This window comes from Girardinichthys multiradiatus, chromosome 15, assembly GCF_021462225.1.
Source record: "Girardinichthys multiradiatus isolate DD_20200921_A chromosome 15, DD_fGirMul_XY1, whole genome shotgun sequence".
Taxonomy (NCBI): Eukaryota; Metazoa; Chordata; class Actinopteri; order Cyprinodontiformes; family Goodeidae; genus Girardinichthys; species Girardinichthys multiradiatus.
In genome coordinates this window covers 22,011,297-22,037,457 of record NC_061808.1, presented here as the reverse complement: position 1 = coordinate 22,037,457, position 26,161 = coordinate 22,011,297, and the positions used below count along the sequence as shown (strand labels likewise).

Below are 26,161 nucleotides of genomic sequence, written 5' to 3'. Positions count from 1 at the left end.
TTTTGAGATATAAAATGTGGATTATAAATAGGAAAAAGGCTATTCTGAGTATGTAATTTTTGTTTTGATCACAAACAATTGGGTGTTAGGTTGAATCCCCTTTCCTAGGGCTATCCCTATCCTTCACCCTATATATTCTGACTTAATTCAGGAAATGGTTAAAATATTTCACTGAGAAATGGGACACTTCCTCAAGAAGCAGGATCATTTTCAATTATTTTTTTAAAGGGAAAATAAAAAATGTTATGCAAAATGTACCCGATTGAAAAACAAGTGTATTTTAATGCACTTAACTTTTAAATAATAGATTCCTAATATATAAAATAAAATACTAAGTACATAGCTGTTTAAAAATGGAAGACTTTAATAAGTTTACTACTCTTCAAGTATACTCTATTTTTGCTTTAGTTGTTTCTTGCTGAGAAGAAAACACGCAGTAAACTACACTATCTATTAGTACAGTAAATATATATAAAATAAAGAAATAGTTGATCTTTCCTGTATTTTATGATTAACAATTAACTGTGATATAATATAGTGGTAGACTTCAAAATTATATAGTGGTAGACATCACAATTGGACATCACAGTGGTTGTCATGTCATTAAAAATGTTATCTGAGAAAATATTTACATTTGTCAAGTGATTTGCAAGTGCAACTTCCACCTTTTTGTTTCCTGATCTGCCCCTGAAAAGTCTCCTTTTTAAGGGTTACACGCCTGTGTTTAGCCTCCGCCCTATTTTACATAAATTAGGGGCAATTGGTCTAAAGTTTAAAAATGAGCAGCAAGTGCTGACAAGGTTTTCAGCCCTCGACATCTGCCTTGAGGAGCTTTTGTATTAATTATATGATAAACTTGCTTGCCATAGAAGGAGCCTATTGGCTGGTGATCAAAGCTCCGCCTGTGAGCTTGGTAAGCGCGTGACACCTCGGCGGTACTGATCTTAGGAGCGGTGCTGCGCGTGCTGTCTGTCTCTGAAGGTTACGTGGAAAGTTCACCTGAGCGTTGCTGATGGAAACCAGACAACAAGGTGAGTCAGGGTCACCCACCGCAGGTCACAGCACTTTTCTCATGTTTTTGGCAGCCGCTGCTTTGTTTAAAGCCTTACTTCTGTTAGCTCTGTACTTCAACCCAGCAAGTAGAAGGTTGTCTTCGCTCACCCTGAGCAGAGCTGTAATGACACATAGGGATAAATATACACGAAATAAAAAAATCATCACTTGCTTACTTTACAGCGCTTTGTGTAGTAATTGAATTTTTGTTTGGTGTTTTATTTTTGAGTTTGACTGGATTAAAAAGCATGGAGACAGTCGTGCAGCTTTAGAGGTCCACAGGAACAAAGTTGGACTTTGTGTGAACTCCACCAATGCTGGATATCATTTCCTGGCTAAGGGGATATCTGGTTTTTCAGTGTTTTTAGTTATTTCTGTTAAACAGCACTTTGTTGTTATCACTGCTTGCTTTCCTGCAAGTCCACTTCCTCTGAACCTCCACTGCAGAAAAATGCTGCTGATTCTGTAGTACTGCTTTGTGGATTGTGTAAAAATGGCCTTGTAATTGTTCCTCACTGAACAGTCTTCTTAACTGATCAAAGTTGGCAATGCATGCGCACATGAGTTACACACTCATTGGGATAAGGTTGTGTTTATCCTGGTAGGATGGTGGCATTCCAGGACTAAATGGCTGGTTGTGTCAGCTAACAAGAAGCATAATACAGCTTTAAGTCTAAAGTTTGAGCCAGAGGGAAAAACACTTGTTCAAAGATGAGTATTATAATGCTACAGCATTATATTGTTGAAATATGAAATTACCCTAACGTTCCAAAGCAGTCTAATCATCTTATTAGTAGTTGATTGAAGTCTGGGGACTGAGCCCTTGTTAGATTTAGGAGGCTGAGATGCTGTGTACAGCATTTGCAGTATTACTTGACCTCCGTTTAGCTTGAATTAATTTTTTCCCCCAGCCTCTGATTTAGCGTAGCCCCATGACCATCGGACCAAATGGGAATCTTGTGACCAAACATTCTTCACTCCAACACGAAGCGAAGGGAGAGACACTTAAAGTTCGAAGAGTAAAGGAGGAGCAAAATATTGTTCCATAATTAATTGTTGGATTTAGTGGGTGAGACAGTTAGCTTGTTGACTTGATGTGCTTTTATTAGTGAGCATTTTAGTTCACAAACATGCGCATTGCGTGAACTGAAAGTTTCCACTTTCCTAGAAATCACTTCACAAGTCTGTTGGTCAAATGTGGAACTAGAAGGAGCTGATTGAGTGAAACAGGCTTTTATGCTGGCTTGTTTCTTCCAGTAGTGTGTTGTAATGAGATTTTATCTGTAACCAGAAGTCATCCATTCAATAACCCACTTTTGTATCCTGACTTCTGGAAGTTCAAATCGCAGGAATCGGGTAAATCGTGTTTAAAATGTTTAAGAAGTCATGATCTGTGTGACTTAGGTTGAAAACCTTTGCAAAACGCTGAACACGGATAACCTGCAGTGAAACAGACCTCAATGTGCCTGGCAAGACTAGACTGAATGCAAGGGGGAGACACCTTAACCATGTGTTTGTGTGTGAATAAATTGCCCTTTTTTCTGATCCCGTTTACACCTGCGGCCTTGCTCTGCTGCAGAGTTGTACTCTAGTGTTCTGAGTGACGCAGTGGTGGACTGGGCCAGCATGGGCCCTGGAGAGGAATGGGTTAACTCAGCCACACATGAAGGAGAGCAGGGTAAGACTCTCAGAGTGAAACAAAAGAAAATCCAAACTGAATCACTGTAAAGCAAGAAAAAAAGTGGTCAAAGCATGCCTTAAATCCATCCGCTTGGATCAGCTCCATGTGATTCAGATTTGATTTAACTAATACTCAAGAGAATGGACTCTGAACTGAGTGAAAAAAAATCACACAATGGAAGACAATGATGGGCATCAAAAATAAGTCATATTTTATTAATTATGTTTACTTCCTCCGCCATTTGATGTACCAGTAGGTTGTCCTTAAATTATTCAAATCTGAAAAAATAGGAGTTGTTTTGAATTAAAAATAATTAAAATCTGTTTAAAAATTGACTCAACATTTGATTGTTTCTGACCAGTGATTGGTATATGAAATGCTAAAAAAAATTGTTTCTTTTGTTTTCATATGTAATTAAGATATTTGCTTGTAATTACTTCATTTCCAGATGAATTCAAAACCATCTCTATCAGGGAACCTGCAGCACATTTTTTATTGTTTTTGTGTTTTAAAATATATCGAAGGAAAAAAAAGGAATCTGTGGACATTTGAATCGGAGCCCTTTAAAGAAAATCTGATTCTATCTATTGGTATTGGCCTGTTAAAACATAATCGGTGCATCTCTGCTTACCACTGTTGCTCTTTAGAATATCCTAACTATGTTTTAGGTGAGATCAAGGTGTTTTATACTCCTTTGCTGAAACGATGTCTATTCAAAACTGTGTGGATGAATTGGAGGTCTTGGTAATCACTGTATTAATTGGAGAAACAGTCCATCCATCTCAGCCCTTGAGTGCATTTTAATTTACTTTTATCGTGTTTTTTGAAATCATCTATAGGCTTACAACTCTAGTTTACTCTATTTTCTGTTTTATTCGGCTACACCTGGAATTACCAGACCAAAGTTGATGTAGATTCGTTTAAATTTAGCTCTCAGTTTAACATCAGATTTACATTATAATGTCCAGGGTTAGTTTGCTATCTTCAGCTGTGCATCTAATGCAGTTCACGTTGTTTAAATGGCACCAATTCACCAAAAATGTTGTCTCAAGGCACTTTACCAAAAAAAAAAAGTCAATTCAATCTAATCAAACGAATTCAAAGTCAAGAACATACATTCCAATTCATCCCAGTTTTCAAACAATGCAGTCAAGTTTGGTTGATTATTCAAATTGGTTATTGTCTGTGGAAACCCAGCAGATTCAATGAGTTGTAGCATTCACTCTACCTACGTGAGCATTTAGCGACAGTTGCCTGCATTGTGCTGTTGACTTTACAACAATCCCTTATTCTGAGCATGCATGTAGTGACCGTGAAAAGGAAAACTCCACCGTTGCATGCAGAAGCACAAAGAGAAGCCCAACAAACAGAAATACAGACAAAAAATAATTATCTGTACCATTTGGGAAAGTTTCAGGTTGATTTTGATTTTCCAACTTATTTTCTTTCATCCATTATTCTAGTGCAGTGGTTTTATATTGATTTACAATAAACTGACATGCTTTAGTTTTGCTACATCACATGTGGATTTCAACATTTCTTCAGTATGCTTTTTACCTTATTAACTCATTTCAAACTTATTCAAAAATGCCATTTTACTATCTGTTAGGTCTCTAGATAACAAATTTTGGTTGATCTTTAACTTGGAGACTTAAACTGGGGCTGAAATGCCAAAACACTAAAACTGCTATTTAAGGATTTTTTACAACACTAAAAAACAGTTAGCAAAAGGTCACAAACTGCAATTAGTCTGGGATAAACCATTCCTTATTTGGCGAGTCCAAAAGTAAATATTTGCTAATGGAGATGATCTAATTTGTCTAGATGCAGTAATTTCAGAATCCTGCTGTCTGAAAATCAGACGGCGGTTTCATCATTGTGTTGTGTTTGAGGAACCTACAGATAAGAAGATAACAACCCTGTGGTTACTGTTTAATGGAATGATACTAATTCATTTAGTTCTACAGAGAATCCTTGGTGCAAGTACCACATTTAGGAACCATGGCTCTGAACACACACACGCTCACACTCGGTAACCTCCCTTGCCATACAAAACACTCCATTATGTGTTTCTAACAACCCCTGACGTCTTGGTCAGTCTGAACATAACAAGTAGCAGTATGCACTGTGTGCCACGTTGCTCCTGGGTCAAATAAGCCCACCAAATCTTTTTAAAAGAGCTTTACAGGTTTAAACGACTTAGTTTGAAAACCACATCTGCCAAAATCCTGTTAAAACGCAGGTGAAACCAGTGTAAATCACACAACATCAGACTGCATAGAAAATAGAGGAATTCGTTGAAATTAATACAAGCATTTAAGTGTTAGAGAACATCTTGCATCTCAGATCAGTTTAATATTTGTTTCTTTTTTGTCATGAAAAGAAATAGCAGTTTACAATTTGCAGTTTGTACATCTGACACAAATGGTCACACACAGAAGCTGTAGAGATTGTGAGATTTTGTTTGTACCACAGAGAGACGTAATGATTCATATTTTTCTTCTAAATCACACCAACGAAGAGTCTCATCTACAAGGTTGCATATGGCGTCTGCAAAACCCAAATTATTCTTTTGGTTTTTGTTGATAAAATGAAAAAGAACCTATATTCACCTTTTATGTAACATACTCTAAATGTACTCACATGTAACTTTGCTCAGGTTTGGATAAGTTTCACCACCCTGGTGGTGAGGAATACAGTCGTAGGACCTCATATGGGGAGGACTTGGCCCCGTTGGTCCAAAATGGGGAAAACCTGACACATTGGTGTCACACCTCATCCCAATTGGAGGATCAGTGGTCTCGCACATCAGGGTGTCAGTCTGACAGCTGGGCCATGTCCACCACCTGGGACATGCAGCTAGACAGCACAGGTGAAAAGGGACATAGATTAGAATCTAGAGAGTAGATGACCTTTCACTTTGGTTAAACATCTAAACCCTCATGCTTGACTTTAATACATGTTTTTATTTTAGTTGTGGCCATAGGAGAGATGGAATGCTATCATTCCAATATTTTGTTCTTATCATATAAATGATGGCATATTTTAGCAGAACATACAGTATGTTAATTTATTTTTTGGCAATCACTAAAAAGTTAATACTTTTATGTTAATGAGCTTTCTGTTCATAGAAATCACTGTAGGCTGTTTTTATCATCTTAAAAAGACCTAGCTATGTCCAAACCCCTGAAAGTTTTTGATTATTTTAATATGTAAAATTCATAATATGTTACCTCCTCAACCAAAGTGAAATGTGCTGCTCTTTTATCTGATTTTATTTTTATAATTGATACATTAGAATGTAGCATTGCATAAATATTTAGTTTAGCTTAGTTCTAAAACAGTGCAGAGGCAGCAGGTTTACCAAAGACCTGAGTCGTCATGCTCATCATAGCCACAGCTTTGTGTTGGCCATGCAAGCTAAATGCTAACTAAGATAGAAATGAGCTTCTATCTGACCAGTTGTAATACATATGCAACAACTATATGTGTTGAAAAATACATAGTAGGATTGCTACTTTCATTTTGTGCACCTATGACTCACACTGACCAGCAACGTTTGCTGGGTATTCCTACTAAAAGAAAATCAATGTTATCTGAATTATCTGTTAGTCAAGATAAAAGGGCTATCTTAAAAGACGCCTGCTATATATTAAAACAAAGACATGTTGTAAGAAATAAATGGGGGTCAGCTCGCCAGTTTGCATCCTCATGTCGTACCCAGCCATTTCATTTTATCACTTCTTATGTTTTGTACCCAAAAGCAGATAATTTTGCATTACACCTCATTCCCATTTTTTTTATTTTTTTTTTTACTTCTCTTATCCCTGTCTGGGTGAGTTGAGTCTGAGGATAAACGAGAGATTATAACTTCTGATCAAACAAACATTAATCTGGGCACCTCATATTACCATACGCCCTTACACTACGGACATAACTGGGTAATAGAAAAATAATTAAGATCATTAATTTTGAACTGGGTACGGTATGACCCATACAAGGTGACAAAGGCCTGAAGCGACCGAAACCTGTTAGGAAAATAGAAGCTGTAAACAGATGTTGCATAGAAACAGCATAAACTATTTTGTCCTGAAAAAATATGCTGTTAATGTCAGAGCTATGGGCTGTTTGTTGGCCTCATGTAAATACATCTACATTTTTTTCAAGTTCTGAATCAAGCAAAGGTTAAACATCTTTTCATGGTGATCTAAACAGGAACAAATGCTAAATGCACTCAGACTTGAAAAGCTTCCGGTGGAGCTGCAGCAGTTTAAAAGTCACATTGTCCTCCTGCTGTGTAATGATGGCTAAAGTCACTCCATGTAATACAAATGCCTCTTTTAAAGTGAACCGCTGCATGCTGTGCTTGAGTTGACTGGTTTAGGTTGTATCTGTGTTTGTGTGTTAGCTACCTGAGGTGCTGCTCTGCCCCGTGAAAGAATATATAAATATATATCAGCCTTTACTGACGCTGTGTTTTCTCACATGTTTTATAATGCACCTCATGAAGAGAGAGGACTCCTCACTGCAGGTACAGTAAATCACATTCATCTTGTTGGTATGGTCCAAACCCTCTTTAGGGCCACCTCACACACTTATACTTTTTATGGTCTGTCTAGGTCCTGCTGCAGAAAAGCGTCCCCAAACCATGAGATTTTTATCTTCATGCTTCTCAGTTGGCATGAGTTTCTTTTCTTGGAATGCAACTTGGTTTATGCCAAATATGTCATCATTTCAGGTGTCCAAATAATTCAGTTTTAGTCTGGTGTATCTAAATTATAGTTTTATATGTTCTCTGGCAAACTTTACTCTTGCCTTCACCTGTTTCTTAGAGAACAAAGGTTTCGTCTTGTGCACATCCCATGAAAATTAAACCCATGCAGTTTCTTTCTGATTATAGAGGCATAAACTTTCACATCAACAGTAGCAAGATACTGGTGTTGGTTCTGTGATAACATTTTGGAGACTTCTTTTAGTATCTTGCAGTCTGCTCTCAGGGTGAACTTGCTTGAGAGGCTGCCCTGGAAATTATGGCTGTTGTTTTTTTTTTATGGCCTCTACTTGTAGACTATTGTCCATACAATTATAATTGCTGATTTTAAATTCGGTTGAGACTTCTTTGAATCTCTTATCAGAGTCAAAAAGCTGCTACAGTCTCTTTCTGAAGCAGCCCCTTCAGTCTTCCCGTGTCTTTAACAGTCAGGAGCAGACCAAACTTCTGAGGTTTAAACAGGGAAAACTTCATTCAGAATGCTGAGTAAAGATGTTCTAATCATATCCACATGGCCTTATATGTCTGTGTATAATTTTAGCTGTTTAAGTAGGAATAAATGTGGGGTGTTCTAATTTATTTCTCACTACAATTACATTTTACAGAAAAAATTCAAAGGTTTTGTCTTCAGTTGTTATTTGTATGTATTACTTGTGTTGTTGCCTATCCTCTGCCTTTCTAAAATTATAATGTAGAGAAAACCTGCAACAATATGATACTTATCATATTTTAAATCTGTTTTCTTATTATCAGTTTATGTTTTTTGGGTCATTACCTCAATCTTTGTACCAGCAAAACATCATATATCAACCTTGCTTTTCTTATTTTTATTTTATTATTATTTCTGTGGGTAGTTAAATTGTGCCTTTGCTACAACCAGTAGGAAAATTGTCATGTTTTACATAACTTGTTTCTGAGGCCTTTAGTGTTCCCATGCTTTTTGCTTTCCTCTGTTGCCTTCTGGCATCTATTGAAAAAAAACAAACTGAAATCCATTCATTCCCAAGAAATTTGACAGCATCTGGTCAGTGTAGGTTTTATAGAGGATGTCAGACTGTAGTGTTGGCTAGCAGAGTTAAAGCAACATAATCCACATTAGCGAAGGCAGATTAAAACCCTGCAGGCTGCAGCCGCAGATTATATAACAGTCAGAGATGCAGCCGGACACGGAGGAGGAGACAAGACAATCACATATGGCAGCACACAATTTACATGCTAAAAAATAGGAAGGCATGTAAACTAGAAAACAAGCAGAGCAAGAGGACTTATTTTCTGCTATGGCTGCATGATCATACTGAACACAACTCACAATTATTCACAGTCCTTGGAAACATAGCAAATGTAGAAAGTGGAAGTAACGCATGTTCCTCTATAAACAAAAATGAATAAATTCAATAGTGTGTTTCTTGTAAACTGACTCTACAACCAGAAATCCATGCACAGTTCCCAAAACAGAAGATTTAAACAAGATTTAATGAGTCCATATGTGAAATTTCCAGAGATTTTTGTTAATGTCCTGCTTCTCAAACAGGTTTTCTAGACTCTCAGCCTCTGAGTGAGGCTGATGAGGATTTGGTGTCAGAAGTCAGCCTGAATAACTCCAACATGACCGAGGAGGAGAGAGAAGAGATTCTGCAGGAGCTGACTAAAGTATACACAGACACACAAGCAGATCAGAAGCTGGATGGTCAGTTAAGAAAAAAAAACTAACTCTATCTTTCTGTGCGCGGCCAGCTGGAAGAAGAGATCAGCACACTGAAGCAGGTTTTGTTGTCCAAAGAGAAGCAGCATGCAGAGCTCAAACAGAAGCTGGGCATCAGTCCTCTCAATGAGCTCAGGAACAACTTCAGCAGAGGCTGGCACGACATGCAGACCTCAACGGCGTAAGTTAACGAGTCCATGTGAGACACACACACAGCATGATTCACCTGGAGAACTGGGAGAGATTTTTGGTCTGTGTGTGTGTGTTCATTAGCGTGTTGGGGCAGCACATAGCAGAATGTTTGCTGTCAACATAAATGTGCTTCATAGGCGCTGAAAACTAAAAACAGACAGAAACAAAAGGTGGTTTATTTTCCAACAGCCAGCGAGGAACTCCTAGTCTACACAGAGGCTGTTTCCAAAACAGTGATTTTGAAAAGGAAGCTAAAAAACACACCTCTTGGCTGGTTGCTGCACATCAGGTGTTCTGTTTGTTATCTGTCCTGCTTTCTGAAACAGACACCATTAAACTCATATTAAAAACTCTGCTGAAGGCTATAGTTGATCTCAGAACACTGTAAACTGGACGTGCTCTTTGCAGGCACTACAATCAATTAAATTTGTGTGGTGTCAGACTCCTACAATGGGGAACAATACACTTTATGAATTAGTTTTTTTTCTGTCACATTCCCCATTTTGTATTCAAGACCAAGATACATTTATCATAAAGAGTTCCAGTTATAAAAATGAGAAAAACTCACTTATCAAAAGAAGAAACATATTGAGATGCTGTACGTGCTCAGTGTTTTTAATTGAAACAAAAAATCTGAAGTCAGCAGTGCGTTTCTATTTAGAGTCAGCTTTGGAAAGCCACTTCTCACTGCTATCACTTCTATGATGTATCTTTTAGTATTGTATCTAGTACAACTAGAGACTGACATTTTTCCCCATTCTTTGTTGCAAAACAGCTCCTTCTAGGTCAGACTGGATGGAGCTCGTCTGTAAACAGCAGTTTTCAAATCTTGCCACAGTTTTCAACTGGATTTGCATATGAATATGCTTTGGTCTAAAGTGGGCGACTGTGGCTCAGTGGGAAGAGTAGTCATCTTACAATCCAAAAGTTGTAGGTTCAATTCTAGCTTCCACATGTCGATGTGCCCCTGGGAAAGGCACTTAACATCAAGTTGCCTGCTGATAAGTGTATCGGTGTATGAATGTTTGCACGTTTGTGAGTTTAATGATGTAAATGTGGCTCTAGTGTAAAGCGATTGGTCAGTATGACTGGAAAAGCACTATATAAATTCAGACCACTTAAACCATTCAATTGAAGCTCTGCTTGTATAAGTAGTGTTGTTTTGGGCCACCCCTGTCTCCAGGCTCTTGCAGCTTCTAACAGGTTTTCTGCCAGAATTGCCTTGTATTTAGCTCTAACCGTCTTCCCATCAACCCCCACCAGTTTTTCTTCTGCTGAAGAGAAGCATCTATGCTTTTTTTATTATTACACATCACTTTAATATCAGTGTATCACAAAAAATCTCAGTAAAATACATTATTGTTTATCTTTTAAAGGGGCACTGTACATCCAGCCAAGAAAGAAAAACGGTTCCTTCACCGTATTTGAGTCGTCCTGTGTTCAGCTAAACAATCGAATGTCCCAGTTGGGTGGTAGTGCATAGCTTTTATCCAAGCACCAAGAGACAGAGTGGAACAAGAGGATAGTCTCTACAGGCTTATCTTATCCAGTTGCACTTTACTCTGAAGATCACTTTACACACACAGGCTCTGCCTCATCTATAATGTACCAGTATGACCGCAGGAGGGTGAAGTGTCCCCACTAGGTAACACAGACCTTTGACTGTTTACATTTGCCATATTTGATGCTACCTTGGTATCTGGATTTGTATTAGTATTTGGATGAAATGCTAGATGAAGTTTTTTTCCCCCTGTATATAGCTTTTGTTGATGATCGTGTGTGTATGACAGTGACATTTATATGGGGGTACGGGGGATTAAACAGGCACTAAAATTACATCACTGTCAAATACATTACATGTCAATGTGTGTTTGTCAGATACAAGAAGACTTCGGAGACGCTGTCCACTGCTGGACAGAAAACCTCAACTGCCTTCAATAACTTCGGGAGCGCCATCACCAGGAAGTTTGGAGACATGAGGTAAACAATTAGGTCACCGCTTTTAAAAACACATTTTCAATGTTTTTTTTTTTTTTTCTTTAGGGCTAGGTAGACTATTGTAAATGAAGGCAAGGAATTATGGGAAGGGACAAGTTTTCCTTTGCAACCGCAGTTCTACATTTCTTAATGTAGTATGTCAACTGTGAATTAAGTTATAAACGGATAAACAGGAAATTCTGTTGACATTACCCAGTGTTTTCCATAATTTCTTGATAATCCCAAAGTACACAGTTCATAGCACTAAGCCCTTTGATGAGAAGACAACACGGTAAATTAGATGCCGACCTTATAGCAACAACTTTAGTTTAGCAAAGGTTAAATTGGGGGAATACCACCACTTTTTGAATCTACAGACAGCTAAATTGGATTTTTGACAGATGTACGCACAGTACACCAGATAACACTGTTCCACATAATAACAAAGTTCATGTGCTTTCTGTTTACTGCAGACATCTCAGCTGTAACATAGTTGATTTAACTGCAGCCGTTACTAAAACCTTTTAAAATTGTAATTATTAGGCTTTCTGATGGTCAGCCGAAGCTTTTTTTTTTTTTTTTGGGGTGTTTGGCTGCTTTTGCTATCATTTTTAAACTTGTGCGATGAACCAGTGTCCACACCTAATAGACAACTCGTCAAAGAGAATTTCTTACGGATGATGCATTTTTCAGGCCTTTGCTTGACTATTTCCTGTTTATTAAAGACAGAACTTTGGGTCATGTTCATCTGCTTTAGATACTGTATTATTTTTCTGTTTTGAGGCTAGTTTCCACATTTTAGGGACATGCTGCACAATATGCCACAATGTTTAGAAACTAGACAAGAGAATAAATTTTGAAAAAGCAACCAAAGTCCAAAGAAAAAGTGTGAAAGAAAAAATATTAATCAAACCAGTTTAAAAGATTACAAGAACACATAGCTGACTGTAAGGAAAATATAAAGAAATTACGGGGGTTTAATACTTTTGAATATGACTGTAGTTTCTTGACTAAATGGCATTTTCTGTCAGTGTTTTTGTTTATATATTTTTTTATGATTTGTGGAAAATTTGTTTAATCTCCTGTATATACCACTTTAATGTCTTTAACTGTCCCAACTTTATCTTTTGTAGAAAACTGAAGTTAGCTGAGCATAGTTGGCTTAGCTTAGTTTATTCTTAGCTTAGTCTATCTTGGCTGACTTTAGCTTAGCTAATTTTACTTTAGCTTAACTTTGTTCATGTTTGGTTAGCTTAGTTTAGTGCATCTCAGCTATGTTTTGTGTAGTTTAGCTTATTTTAGTGTTTTAGATTAGCAGAGTTTAGGTTTTTTAGTCTGGATTTAGTTCATGTAGTTTGGTTTATCATAGATTAGCTTAGAATATTTTAGCTAAATTTAGTTTTTTTAGTATAGTTTATCTTAGATTTCATTTAGTCTCTTAGTTGAATTTTTAGTTTAGTTTTTAGTTTCCTGTGACTCACCTGTAACCAGTAGAAGAAATTTGACCCATGCTGGAATAGTAAAATATGCAAACTGAACAGAATTTTAGTTGCTCCATTCCTACTAGTAGACGTTTCTCTGTACTGAAAGCTGCCAACACATAGAAACAGAGAGCAGATAAGCTGTGTTGCTTCATAAGTATGAAGGAAACTTGTTGCATGGTCTGTAATCAGGAGAATGAGGAACACCTTTTAAAAGCTGCGTACAATCATCAGTAGGCTACCAAAAAACGGAATGATTTTAGATTGTGTCAAAGCACCCTCATCAAAGGCTTCTTGCCAAATGTCCAGACCAAGTCACACACCTCCAGTTTCTTTCAACATTGGCCTCCTTTCATGCTAAATCATCCTCAAAATTCAAGAGTTTCTCAGAGGACAAGTCATGCAAAAATACAGCCGCCTCCATTTGCTCATCATAAAGTTTATACCCTAATCTGCATGACTAACCCAGTTTGACCTGTTTTACCCACGCACCACCCGATGCCCTTTACTATCTAGTTCATTTACATCTCATAGTTTTTTTTTCGTATCTGTCATTATCTCTCCATCCGTGGCCAGAGTCGTAACTCTTGCTCTGAACAGTTCAGGGAAGCTTGCGATTATATAAGCCAACATTAAGCTGCTTTCTGAGGGAGCTGAAAGGCTCATGGCAAAGCCTGTCTCCTTCAGTTGCACTCTTGTCTTCTCTTGTTTTCAACAGACTAAGCTGTTTGGTTCCAAACGTTTTGCATCAAAAAACAAATGACATTGTATGTGTGTACATGGAGCTGTCTGGAACAAATCAAGCACAGAACTAGGAAATAAACGTGACCCTCATTGTTTTGTTTTTACTGAAAAAGTGGAATTTTTGTTAAAAAGAGGGGAAATGAAAAGCTATATCAGAGGGAACTGGTGTGTTTTAAGTGAGAAATACTAAAACAATGTGCTGTTGGTAGTTCTTGTTACAGAGGGAAATGTTTTAGGACATTGATTATTTAAAGGAAACAACTTATCTCAATTGTTCTGTATTGCAGCATGGCTGGTTTAGAGTTACTGTTTCCACGCAGGTATTTTTCCAGAGTTTGCTTTAAATCTTTTTTTGTTGTGGGTGTTTCATGTATGCAACGTATCAAACATTTTGGACTCTTGTTCTCGCTTGTACCATACTGTGTGTAAATCAGAGGTACTTTTCTATACCTAACAATCTCTGTTTGCTGTTACACTGGCCAGTGTTTTCCTCCGTGAGCATAAGGATGTAAGTTTTGATTGTTGGAAAAAGGTCAAAAATCCAGCTGCTGCCTGATGAAAGCTGCCCTATCGGATTTAACCAAATATATAACTACCCTCACAGTTATTGGCCTTCAGATAAAAATGTGTAAAAGTCCCTAAAATAAATTCATGTTTTATTGGTGTAGTGTAATAAAACAACCTCTTAATCTGAATATATCTGTTTATTTAATAGGAAAAATCAAACAATGAGAAATAAAATTGTTTTTAACAAAATCACCAGTGCTACAGTTGCCGGTATCCCTGCTGTTAATACTTTTTTCCACTCTTTTCAGCTAACAGGGCAACCCTTAGTCTTGTCCTATAACATTTTAGAGGGTGAATCATACACAGAAAGGGATCTTTGACCTATGCACAATTTTCCTCTCTTACGTTCCCCTCTTCTCTTCAGCTCTCTCCACACATTTTCTAAAAAATTTAGGTCTTGGGGATCAGTGAATTCTTTCTGTTATTGATGACCTATTTTCAATTTTCTGGAAGAGCCACCAGATTTTTCCATCAAATCTACTAGTATAGTTATAGATGCCATGCACTCTTGCAAGGTCTCCGAGAGCTTTTAGAAAAGAAACAGACCCACGGCATCTCGGATCCTCCAAAATGCTTAACAGTGTACATACTTAACCTTACTTAATAATTGAAAATTTGGCCATAAGTTTTGGATCATTATTTTCCAGGAAGTCCGGAACCCAGAGGTACCCGATGCCATACACTCCAAAAAAATTTACGAATGCCCACAGCATCACAGATCCTCCACCATACACACATACATCCTTTGCTTCATGTCAAACCCTCCTTCCATGCTTGTTGCCAAAAAGATAAATTTTAGCAAACCTAACAGGAAAGGCTTTCTCCTGGCATGCTTCTAAAACAAACCGTTTGTATGTAGATGGTGTATTGGGGTTATGCTGACTTGGTGAGCCTTGGAGATTTTCTTTTGAAGGGGGAAATTAGGGAGTATTAATTAAATGTTCAAAGACCCTAGATCAGCCTTAAAAAGTAAAGAACTCATTGTTGCCGTGCCCGTAGTTGTGGAGTGTGCTGTACAGATTAATACAAACTGGTCAAAACAAGAATCAATATAAAGAATAACTGAATGATGGAAAAATTTTACTTTCTGTTGTTCTGTTTTTGATTTGTTTTTCCTTTTCAAATGACTTCTAACTTTATTCTTGCTGTGCAGTGTGTGTGTTGAGCGTTCTCATAATTTAATGTCTGTTTTGCATTTGAAAAAACATCTCTCTCACTTGGTTCCCTGTGTTTTCATCATCGCATTGTTCCAATAATTTTCTCTTTTTACTTTGAAATGGCCTTATATTTCTAACATAACGATGAATGTATAGGTGCATGCTTATGTGTCTAGTTTGATTGTTGTAAAAGCATCTAAGCTGTTATCTACTTCCCTTCATGCTTTCCAAGGTCCAACTCAATAGGGTAAGAATCGCCCAGCCGGTTATGTCACATTAGTTGCTTCTCACGAAGACTTCTTAACTCTGCATATCTGAGCCAGATCAGCAGTTAACACCAGCTGGATGGCACCAGTGAGCACTTGTTGCTGTCATGCCCGGTGGTTGAACTTCCATCAGCTGTTGATCTCAGCTAAAATTCAGTCCTAAGTGATTGTTTGTGGGTTTGTTTTTTGTTTTTTTAACAAAAAGAAAGTAAAAAATCTAAGAGTAATTTAAAAAGAGATTCCATTTACTTTTTTCAGGCTTCTTTTTTTTAACTGAAAGTTATTGAAAGTACAAATAAAATAAAACTATATTTTATCTCTTAAACACCTTCACTGCAACATAAGAATATTCCTGTTGGCAAAGATCTTTGATATCTAAGAAGAAGCTGTGGGACTAATGCTGTACATGCAGTGTTGATGTTGCTTCTGTGTGTAATCTTGGCTAATCATTGACTCCTCTCTCGCCACGCTCCCTGGGAACAGATACTCTGTCAGGCACTCAATGAGCATGCCTACCATGAGGTAAACACTGTGCTTCTGTGTTTGCTTTTTTGTGTGGGAGGGGCTTCTTTTTTGCCCTTGTAGGGCAGCCAGAAATACCTGAAATGTTTTCACAAGTTCCCGCCCTCTCATCAGTTGCCCCTGTTTCCACTCACTTTAAGTTTATACAAATATGTTAAACATGTTTATTCTTGAAACTTTATTTATCCCCCTCCTATATAGTTTTTGCAAACCATATCACCATTGTATCTGTGAATTTAAACAGTTGTAATTTTTGAATATACCAAAAAAAGTTTATTTTCTAAAACATTGTACAATATATTTTTAATGTGTTTCTTTTCCACAGAAACTCCCCCAGCTTCAGATCCTTTGAAGAGAAAGTTGAAAACACAGTTTCCACCATCAAGGTAAGCTTTATTCGCATGTTTTTTCTAAGGTAGAATGTGTTTACATTGTCCTAGGTAGCATTTTTGTGTCATATTCAAGACGTGAAAAGTTTTTCAGTATATTTAAATTGAACTTTTCTTGGAGGAAACGAGATCTCTGCATTTTTAGAAAACCTAGCTCATTCCCTACCTTGCAAAAAGTATTTCTTCCCCTTGAACAAATTTACCCCTTTTTGATAAAGAATAATCTTTCCAGTACTTTCTAGTATGACTTTAGACCACAGCACTGAGACTGCATTGGTAAACGTTTCTAATGATGTACATCTCAACAGTGATGCATCCAGAACATTTATCTTGGTGTTACTCAGTCTCTGTGCTGCATTTGACACTGTAGACCATAGCATAGTCACTGCTAAACTGAAACAATGGGTGGGATTATTTGGTATTGTGCTCAGGGCTGATAGCAGTCCAGCGCCGTGCCGGATCTCCATCGTACCTGTTGAACAAAAAAATCCGGGTTTGCCAAGAGATTAACCGGTCAGTTCTCTGGATCTAACAGAGTCACGGCTTTCACTACCAACCACACTAGATAGGCATACTAGCCAATCAGAAATAGGGTGGGGGCAGGACTTGGGTCTTGGCTAAACTTTGATGAGAGGTCCAGCAGTTTTCTTCTACAAGGTTTAGGAGTGTGCTGGTGGTCAGATAAGAAAACTTGAATTGCAACCTCCACTCTAATTTATCCCAAATGTGTTCCAAGAGGCTGAGGTCAGGATTCTGTGCAGGCTAGTCAGGTTTCTCCACCCAAACTTTTTACACCTGCAGCCATGGGAGTGATTGAAACACCAGAGTTCATTGATTTGGTGACATGACCCAATACTTTTCGCAATATAGTGCATATGTTTATAAAACCGTCATCTATTGAAGGACGGTTCACCTTTTATGTCCCTATTGTTGCCTATTCTCACATTAATGTTGAAATATTTTAACGTTTTTTTGGTGTTACACTCGTTTTAAAGCAATGTTCCCCAACTGTGGTCATCAAGAGGTTGGGCCCAATGCCACTGGTTCAGGCGTTGGTGTGATTCCTCAGTGAGTCTCTGTGGCTGAAAGGTTTCTTCTCCCACGTGTTACATAGGAACAGTGAAACAGAGAGAGCTAAACACTATAATCTTTGTGTAATTACCATCGTACAGTGTGAGAGTGAGAGCAGCTGATTATATCTTCACTAACACACTATGGCGCCCTCTGCTTGAACTTCTGTAACTAATTTAAATTAAGCACGGCTTGTTTCTGCAAGCTGCTGCCCTGTAGGGTATAAGAACGAGCTGACTATCAGAATCAGATCAGAATCAGAATCAGAAAAGCTTTATTGCCAAGTACGTTTTTGGACATACAAGGAATTTGTTATAGTAATAATATAGTATTAATATAGTAATAATTTAGTATTTGTTTTTTAATGAGTAGATGTTTAAACCTCCTCACTGGGTTATAAAGCTAGTTTTGATCTCTAGTTGTAATTGTGGCAATAAAGTTCAGTTTACTGCTGTCCACAGTATAAAAGCTTGATTGTGGTGTTTTTGAGAGCTTAAACCTTCAGCACAGCACCAGGACTACTGTGGAAATGAAAAATGAAAATGTCCTTATTTCTTAATGCTTAATGTGTTTTGTTTTTTTTTTTGGATGGTTTTTTCTGAATCTCCTCCTGATGCCAGACAAAAGTTGGAGGCACCGGGACCGGCGGCAACTTCGAGGAAGTCCTCTCGTCTGCAGCCAATGCCAGCTCTCAGGAAACGCCCACCAACAACCTGACGGACACCTCGGAGAGACCATGTTAGGATTCCAAAGCGGGGTCTTTCTGCTCTGTCTTGCTGTGTCACAGCACATTGTTGTGTATCTACTAGAATTTCTGACCAAAGTTGAAGTCAATGTTTTCATTTGCAGACAAATCTTGTATAAATCCTGTGACTCTGATGAAATTGCTGGCAATGCTTGGCTAAAATACCTTCGCGTCTGCTTTTATTTTGGAATCTCAATTTGGCTGAATTGAAAAGCATGTGGGATCTCATAAGACAAAGAATACATTTTTCACATTCATTGTTTTGAGACTTAAGACACATTTATAATCGAGATTCTCCAAAACAAGATCATAGTTCATATTTCTGCCGTCTATCTAACCTCAGTGAAAATTACATTTAGTTGTCATTTATCACAGGATCAACCTGACATTAAAACTGCTCCATCTTCCGTCTCTTTTCTTCGTTTTAGTTGGATGCAGTTTTATCTATGAAAAATGGGTGAAACTTTCTGTCACAATGTTACACAACCACACTTACAGAAGGGCTTTTGATAACAAAATGTCGAGCATACTACAGTTCATGTCCCATTCACTTTATTACACATTAACATATAAACACTGATAAAACATGTGTGTCGTGTGCACAACAACGTATGGCTATTATTTCTAGAAAACCAGCATGGATTAACCAAACAATAACTATGTTAATTTTTTTTTTTCTTTGACCGTGTAGACCAGGGGTTTCCAAAGTGGCGTCAGGACCCCCCACGGGGTCGCGAGAGGCTTTTCAGAATCATTGTGATGTGACCCCTGAGGTGTATGGAGGGCTAGAAGGGATGAAATTAAATGAATATATAATGAAATAAATGAATGTACCATTAAATGTCCTATTAAATCATTTAATTGTACCATTTATTTATTTAATACATTATTAAATAATTAAATATACCATTAAATTATGGAACTTTTTATTTAATATATATAGAGCGAAATGATTACATGTATTTTTAGGGGCTCGCTTGGGATCCCCTGGTGGTAGACTTTATAACTTTGCCATGAAAATAACTTTCTCAGTAACTTCATTTATTTTTAACTGTTTAAACGTTTTCATGTGATGATTCCTTTCCTATGTCTTCAGAAGAAACCAGTTACACTTTTTTTTTTTTTTATGAAATTCACATCGGCATTCAAGTACTGAATGACCCATTTGTCAAGTATGGGGTAATAAATGTTTTGGTAATGGAAAATACAAAGCATATGATTCTTATTTATGTAACAAATACAACTGTTTAATATTCCATATTCATGTGTCTACTTTAAAGGAGTTGTGAATAATAATAATAATTAAACCCAAAGCAAATGGAATAAGCACAATGTCTGCTTCATCTCGGCAAATAAGACAGTTATGCAAACTTTAATGCAACACCATGAATCATGTAACAAAACCTCGTTTTGTTTGAGTTTCTGTTCCTCCCAGGCATATTCTGCAGACTACATGGAAAAAAAAAATCATATTATGGAAGAAACTGTATGAGACAATCACATTTACTGCTTTTTTGATATAAAACTTCTGTGATGTTGGGTTTATCCGATATGTACAATGTTACAGTATTTAAAACTTACCAATAAAGCCGGTTGATGTAGGAAATTTTGAATGTTTCTTTTTTATATAACAAAAAATAAGCACAGATAAGGATGCAAAATAACGGAAATTTGTATATTTTACCAGTTAAGCTACAATGAGTTGAAATTGTTTCTGTTTGATTAGATGACGGCAGCCTCTTTAGCGGTACCAGCTGAGTCAGAAAATGACAGATCTTTAAGAAAAGAAATCCTGAACTTCAGGTTGAATTTGAATCTGGAAAAAAAAACATTATAAACCCAGTTTATTTTAAAACCAACATCTGTTTCATTATCTGCTCATCTGATGAGTGTGAAGAGGAAGAAGCAGAATTTTGCCCTCTGATTAGATGCATGGTTCATGCTCCAGGCTGGTTTCTCCGTCCATCAGTGGAAATAATTTTTTTTAGCTAGCTTTTTGCACACAGAAAAACTGCTTTGTGTTAGTGTTCAGATTCTGAGCCGTCAGTCTGTGATTCCTTCAGCTCCTTGATCCCCCTTCCTCTTTGTTCATTTAGGGAGCTGACCAGCTGGAGGACGTCCGGGTGGTGGAAGCGCCCTTCAAGGGTGTAAAAACAGAAGAGTCTAAAATCTGGCTGCTTTAAAGTGTTAAATAAAATTCATAGTGCAGAGTCAAATTTCCAGACCAAAGGAGAGAAAGTTACCCCGGGGCTGGATACGTACCTGTGGTGGAGTCGAAGAAGTCCTGGAGTCTTCCTGGCGTTCCCTCCAGCTCTTCGTACTCATGGGCCTGCACGATCATCTCCAGGAGGTCAAACTGTTTTACCAACCTGGCCTCTGGACTACTCTGGGATTCATATTCCTGCACACAACACAAAAACCCTTGTTTCAACTAAGCAACCCATTTACGCTGTTGTGAAAAAGTATTTGTTGCCTTACAGAATCCTTCTTTTTGTCTTTTAAACCCACTTAAATGTTTTTGATCACCAAACTTTAAGATAAATTTCTGTAAATACAAAATGTTTTTTCAAATGATATTTACATTTATGAAGAAAGTATCTGAACCAACCTGGCCCAGTTTGAAAATGTAAATGCCTCCTAAACATAATACCTTTTTAGGAGCCAAGTGTTTTTGACAACGTGAGTCTTATAAATCACTGTGGAGGAATTCTGGCCCACTCATCATTGTGCAGTTGTTTTGATTCAGCCACACTATAAAGTTGTCGAGCATGAATGGCCTGTTTTGGGTTATGTCACAATCTCCAATGGTATAATGTTCTTTTTTTGAAAGTCTATGGTATCTTTAAGATATTTTTGACAAACATGACTCAGGCTTTTTTGTTCTTCTTGGTCAACAGTGGTTTGGGTATTGGAACTCCCATGAACCTCCCATGGAAGCCATGTTTTTTCCCCTCACTGACTGAAACAAGTAAGGCCTGCATTGTGTGTAATGACTTGCTTTATGAAATCTTTTTAGCCTACTTCATGTTGTCAGGCAGGTACTACAAGGGTTGGACAATGAAACTGAAACACCTGGTTTTAGACCACAATAATTTATTAGTATGGTGTAGGGCCTCCTTTTGCGGCCAATACAGCATCAATTTGTCTTGGGAATGACATATACAAGTCCTGCACAATGGTCAGAAGGATTTTAAGCCATTTTTCTTGCAGGATAGTGGCCAGGTCACTATGTGATACTGGTGGAGGAAAACGTTTCCTGACTCGCTCCTCCAAAACACCCCAATGTGGCTCAATAATATTTAGATCTGGTGACTGTTCAGGCCATGGGAGATGTTCAACTTCACTTTCATGTTCATCAAACCAATCTTTCACCAGTCTTGCTGTGTGTATTGGTGCATTGTCATCCTGATACACGGCACCGCCTTCAGGATACAATGTTTGAACCATTGGATGCACATGGTCCTCAAGAATGGTTCGGTAGTCCATGTCAGTGACGTGCCCATCTAGCACAAGTATTGGACCAAGGGAATGCCATGATATGGCAGCCCAAACCATCACTGATCCACCCCCATGCTTCACTCTGGGCATGCAACAGTCTGGGTGGTATGCTTCTTTGGGGCTTCTCCACACCGTAACTCTCCCGGATGTGGGGAAAACAGTAAAGGTGGACTCATCAGAGAACAATACATGTTTCACATTGTCCACAGCCCAAGATTTGCGCTCCTTGCACCATTGAAACCAACGTTTGGCATTGGCATGAGTGACCAAAGGTTTGGCTATAGCAGCCCGGCCGTGTATATTGACCCTGTGGAGCTCCCGACGGACAGTTCTGGTGGAAACAGGAGAGTTGAGGTGCACATTTAATTCTGCCGTGATTTGGGCAGCTGTGGTTTTATGTTTTTTGGATACAATCCGGGTTAGCACCCGAACATCCCTTTCAGACAGCTTCCTCTTGCGTCCACAATTAATCCTGTTGGATGTGGTTCGTCCTTCTTGGTGGTATGCTGACATTACCCTGGATACGTTGGCTCTTGATACATCACAAAGACTTGCTGTGTTGGTCACAGATGCGCCAGCAAGACGTGCACCAACATTTTGTCCTCTTTTGAACTCTGGTATGTCACCCATAATGTTGTGTGCATTTCAATATTTTGAGCAAAACTGTGCTCTTACCCTGCTAATTGAACCTTCACACTCTGCTCTTACTGGTGCAATGTGCAATCAATGAAGACTGGCTACCAGGCTGGTCCAATTTAGCCATAAAACCTCCCACACTAAAATGACAGGTGTTTCAGTTTCATTGTCCAACCCCTGTATCTGACTGCTTTATGATTCTACAGGTGTCGCATAGGTTTGGTGAGTGAAGTTGTACCAGAAAAAAGTGGTAATTCACAGTTAATTTGTTATTGAAAAAGGTTGGTTTGAATAACCTTTTGTTGTAATAACTGAAATCATTTGAAAACTGCTTTTTTACATTACTCAGGTTATGTTTGAGGATCTAAAACACTTAAGAGTTACTAAAAAGCAAAACAGAAGAAATCTGTAACAGTTTCACAGCACGGTATAGTCTGAATGTAGTTACAAAATCATCATGCCTCCCACAGCGCATAAATCTCCTGTTTGAGACCCTCCGGCAGCAGACTTGTCAGATGTCTCGTTGCTTCCTGAGTGAGAGATGATAATGTTTGTTTTGTTCCCTTACAGTGCCTGATATAAAAATGTGACCTTAATGTGGTTCTCACTTGCCTCCTCCCTCCTGTGTTTCTCTGCTTTACTAATGTTGTCTGATGGTGCAATATCTCCCACAATGCACTCTGCCATATCATGGACAAGTGCAAGTTTTATGCATCTGAGGGCAGAAATTAGAAATATAGGCAGATAAAAGATTCTCCCTTTAGTGATTTCATCATTTCTACCCTAAAGATGATTTAAGATTAAAATCTCAAAAAGATAACACTATGTTTTTACGACCCACCTGTCTCTGTCTACTGTAGGGTCAGTGATGGTCAGAGACATCATAGCCATCCTGTACATGTGGTCTGACACGCTCTCAGGATTCTTCACCTTTCTGTACACCCAGCCGGTCCGTGGGACCCTCTGCAAACAAAATCAGGAGTCATCAAAAGCTCGAAAAAATGTAGGCTCAAATACACAGAACCTTGCAAAAATAATTTAAATCCTTAAACATTTTTACATTTGTCACATTGCAACATAAAACTTTTATGTACTGTACTGGGATTTTATATGATAGATTAGCACAGAGCAGAATCGTGGAGAGGAAGCAAAGGAATACATGTTTTTATTTATCCTTTTTTTAGAATAAAAATCTGAAAAGGGTGGCATGCATATGTTTATTTCACTTTGGTGGAGGGGATGACTGGCCAGCCTGCTTGGTGCGGTGGCATATGCCATGCAGAAGTAAGTGCGGCCGGCATGCTGGGGCGCCTCCGGGGTATAGGTGTGGGGTTCGCGGGGTGCCCGGTCTTTGGTGTGCTGTGGGGGCCTTCCTCCGATGCTTCCTTCTGTGTCTCTGGCCCCCAGCCTGATGGGGGACTTTGTGTGGTTGCAGGGGCATGGTGGGGGTGCGTGCCGCCGGCCAGGGGACCTCTTGCCAGGTGAGTTTGTCTCGTCTTTGTGTGGGGTCAGGGCGTCCATTGTAAGCACGGTGCTCGGTGGTGTCTGCTCCGTTGTGCTTGTGGGCGGAGGCAGGGGTGGCGTTGCGTGTGGCCCTTTACTTATCGTTGCTGCACGCTGTGTGGCGGAGGGTAGGATGCAGCGGGGGTGCTTGGAGTGGGGCTGTGTGTGAAGCCTGGGCTGTGTGGATGTGTCTTCATCGGCTTTTCGAGGGTGGAGCTCATTTGTGGTGGGGAGGGGATTTATGGCATTTGGGTTTGGGGGCATGTGTTCAATATCTGTGTCCTGGTTGGGGGTGGACCTGTGGAGAGATTCATGTTGGGGTTCATGGGAGGTGGGGGGCTCATGGGGTTGAGATCGAAATTCCTTGGTGGGTTGGCACTGTTTCATCCTGGGATGAAACACTCTGGTGCCGGCACTAGTCTGGGCTGGTGCTGGGGCAGTCTGCCTGTCTCCAACACGAAGGGGACCTCCTCCTGGGTCTGGACTTGGGAGTATAGAATATGTATGGGGAGTGTGAGTGAGTGTATGACATCCATTGATGTGTGTCTTTACGTCGGGTGTATGTGTGTGAGTGTTTTTATGTGTATGAATGAGGGTGGGAATGTGTGACTGTGTGTGCCTGTTTTTGTGTTTGGTGGGTCTTGGGCTGCTCCTTATCCTGGATCAGTTTAGGCCCCCGATTAAATTTGGGGCCTATTTCTTCCCCGCCACACTCCCTGCCGGTGGCTGGTGTCCCTGCACGCTGGTGTATTGGTGGTTCTCGGTATCCGGGGCTGGGTGCTTTGGTGTGTGCCGGCTCACTCCCGGTGGCTGCTTGTCGGGGCCTGGGCCCCCTGGCTCTGTCGGACCTTCGCTTGGGGAGTGATGTGCCCCGGGGTATCGGGTGTCTGGGTCCATGGCTGGATCTGCTTCTGCGTAGACGGCTGCCACCACTGCAGCTCCCTGGGGCTTCTGCACTGTGACTGCTGGGTGGTTCTCTGGGACTCTCCTCTGCTCTTTTCAGGGAGGGTTGCGGTAGGCCTGGTGGTGGTTTTCCCGGGGTTCCCGTGCTCTGGCGGGCATTTGGATGTCTCCTTTGCGTCTGTCTCAGAAGCAGGGGGGCAGTTCTGTGGCTCCTCACACTCACTATTGCATATTTTTATGTAGGAACCTTATATACACAAGCGCGCTCATGTTACACCCAAAGGTATTTAGTTTCAGGTGTTAACAGATACACAGATGTTCTATAATGAGCCACAGTTTCCACTAAATACATCTTGCATCCATTAGTACTGTGCACTTTTCGGTAACAATGCTGTTGTTATACGTTTTTCTGCAGTCTTCTAGGGTGTTATCTTGTAGTCTCTTCAACTTTCTTTCTCTATTCTTTTCTCCTTTCCCTTTTTCCCCCAGCTATCTCTTTTTTGCCCTCTTCGTTTCCGTCTCTGCGACCACTGCAATTGAAATAATCTCAACGCAGTTTATAGCAACGTTTCTTTTATAAATATCCAACGGAGCATTATAGCGTTAGCAGTAATGCTCCACTTGTGAAAGTAAATCTGTTGTGCTTCTGCTTGGCACTCAAAAAACAATTCTAAGAGATACTCAAAAAAAAAAAAAAAGATATTTACACCACACATACGTCTTTGCATGCAGATCAAAAAAATCTGTGAACTAAGCTGAAATAAAGGAATTTCTGATTTGCACTCGACTGTCAAAAAATAACACGTTGTACTATAAGCTCCACAAGCCTTGGGTCAGAAATGAACGCCACTGTAATAATGATTAACTTTAAATTAATTGATCCGATCTATATTGGATATTAAATAAATCAATACAGCAATTATTTTACTCAGACGGAAAGTTACATTTCTAATTTACAAAGTTTGATACTCTCTTAAATTGCAGTACTAAAGCGGTGGACTGTTTAAAAACCAGGTTGCACCAGCAGACTGTACATACGCGCTTTCAATGAGCTAATCGCGAACACAAAACAAAATCGCCACAAAGACTTGATTGTAATGATAAGTCTCACTTTTAGCTGTCCGATAAGTTTCATAAACTGCAGAATATTACTCATGCCCGCTGATTTCTCACTGTGGGCTGCCATCTTTGTCCGCTCACCCGGATACAGAAAACCAGATCGGTCAATGCAGTACGTGGAACCAGCCGCCAGGTGGCAGTATTAACCAAATTAATCAACGGGGAACCAGTTCTGCTCTTTATT

At 39.1% G+C, this 26,161-nt stretch overlaps 2 protein-coding genes across 9 annotated transcripts; one reads left to right on the top strand and one right to left on the bottom strand.

The window, feature by feature from the left end:
- The first annotated feature begins 880 nt into the window (after positions 1-880).
- tpd52l1 (tpd52 like 1) lies at positions 881-19,924 on the top strand. Of its 8 annotated transcripts, XM_047388163.1 has the most exons (11): positions 919-1,031; positions 2,633-2,731; positions 5,394-5,606; positions 7,245-7,265; positions 9,037-9,155; positions 9,240-9,388; positions 11,278-11,379; positions 15,558-15,572; positions 16,075-16,113; positions 16,439-16,499; positions 18,194-19,924. In XM_047388163.1, the coding sequence occupies exons 1-11, from the start codon at positions 1,013-1,015 to the stop codon at positions 18,314-18,316; spliced, it is 960 nt and encodes a 319-aa protein (XP_047244119.1). In that variant the 5' UTR covers positions 919-1,012; the 3' UTR covers positions 18,317-19,924. The 8 variants fall into 8 exon arrangements, with proteins under 8 accessions (XP_047244126.1, XP_047244127.1, XP_047244125.1 ...); XM_047388165.1 differs by lacking the exon at positions 2,633-2,731 and having other exon boundaries at positions 921-1,031; XM_047388166.1 differs by lacking the exon at positions 5,394-5,606 and having other exon boundaries at positions 930-1,031.
- hddc2 (HD domain containing 2) lies at positions 18,854-26,097 on the bottom strand. Its single transcript, XM_047388172.1, has 6 exons — positions 25,970-26,097; positions 23,294-23,415; positions 23,065-23,167; positions 22,914-22,982; positions 20,581-20,719; positions 18,854-20,455 (listed from the first exon to the last, which is right to left on the bottom strand). The coding sequence occupies exons 1-6, from the start codon at positions 26,042-26,044 to the stop codon at positions 20,340-20,342; spliced, it is 624 nt and encodes a 207-aa protein (XP_047244128.1). The 5' UTR covers positions 26,045-26,097; the 3' UTR covers positions 18,854-20,339.
- Positions 26,098-26,161: the final 64 nt, after the last annotated feature.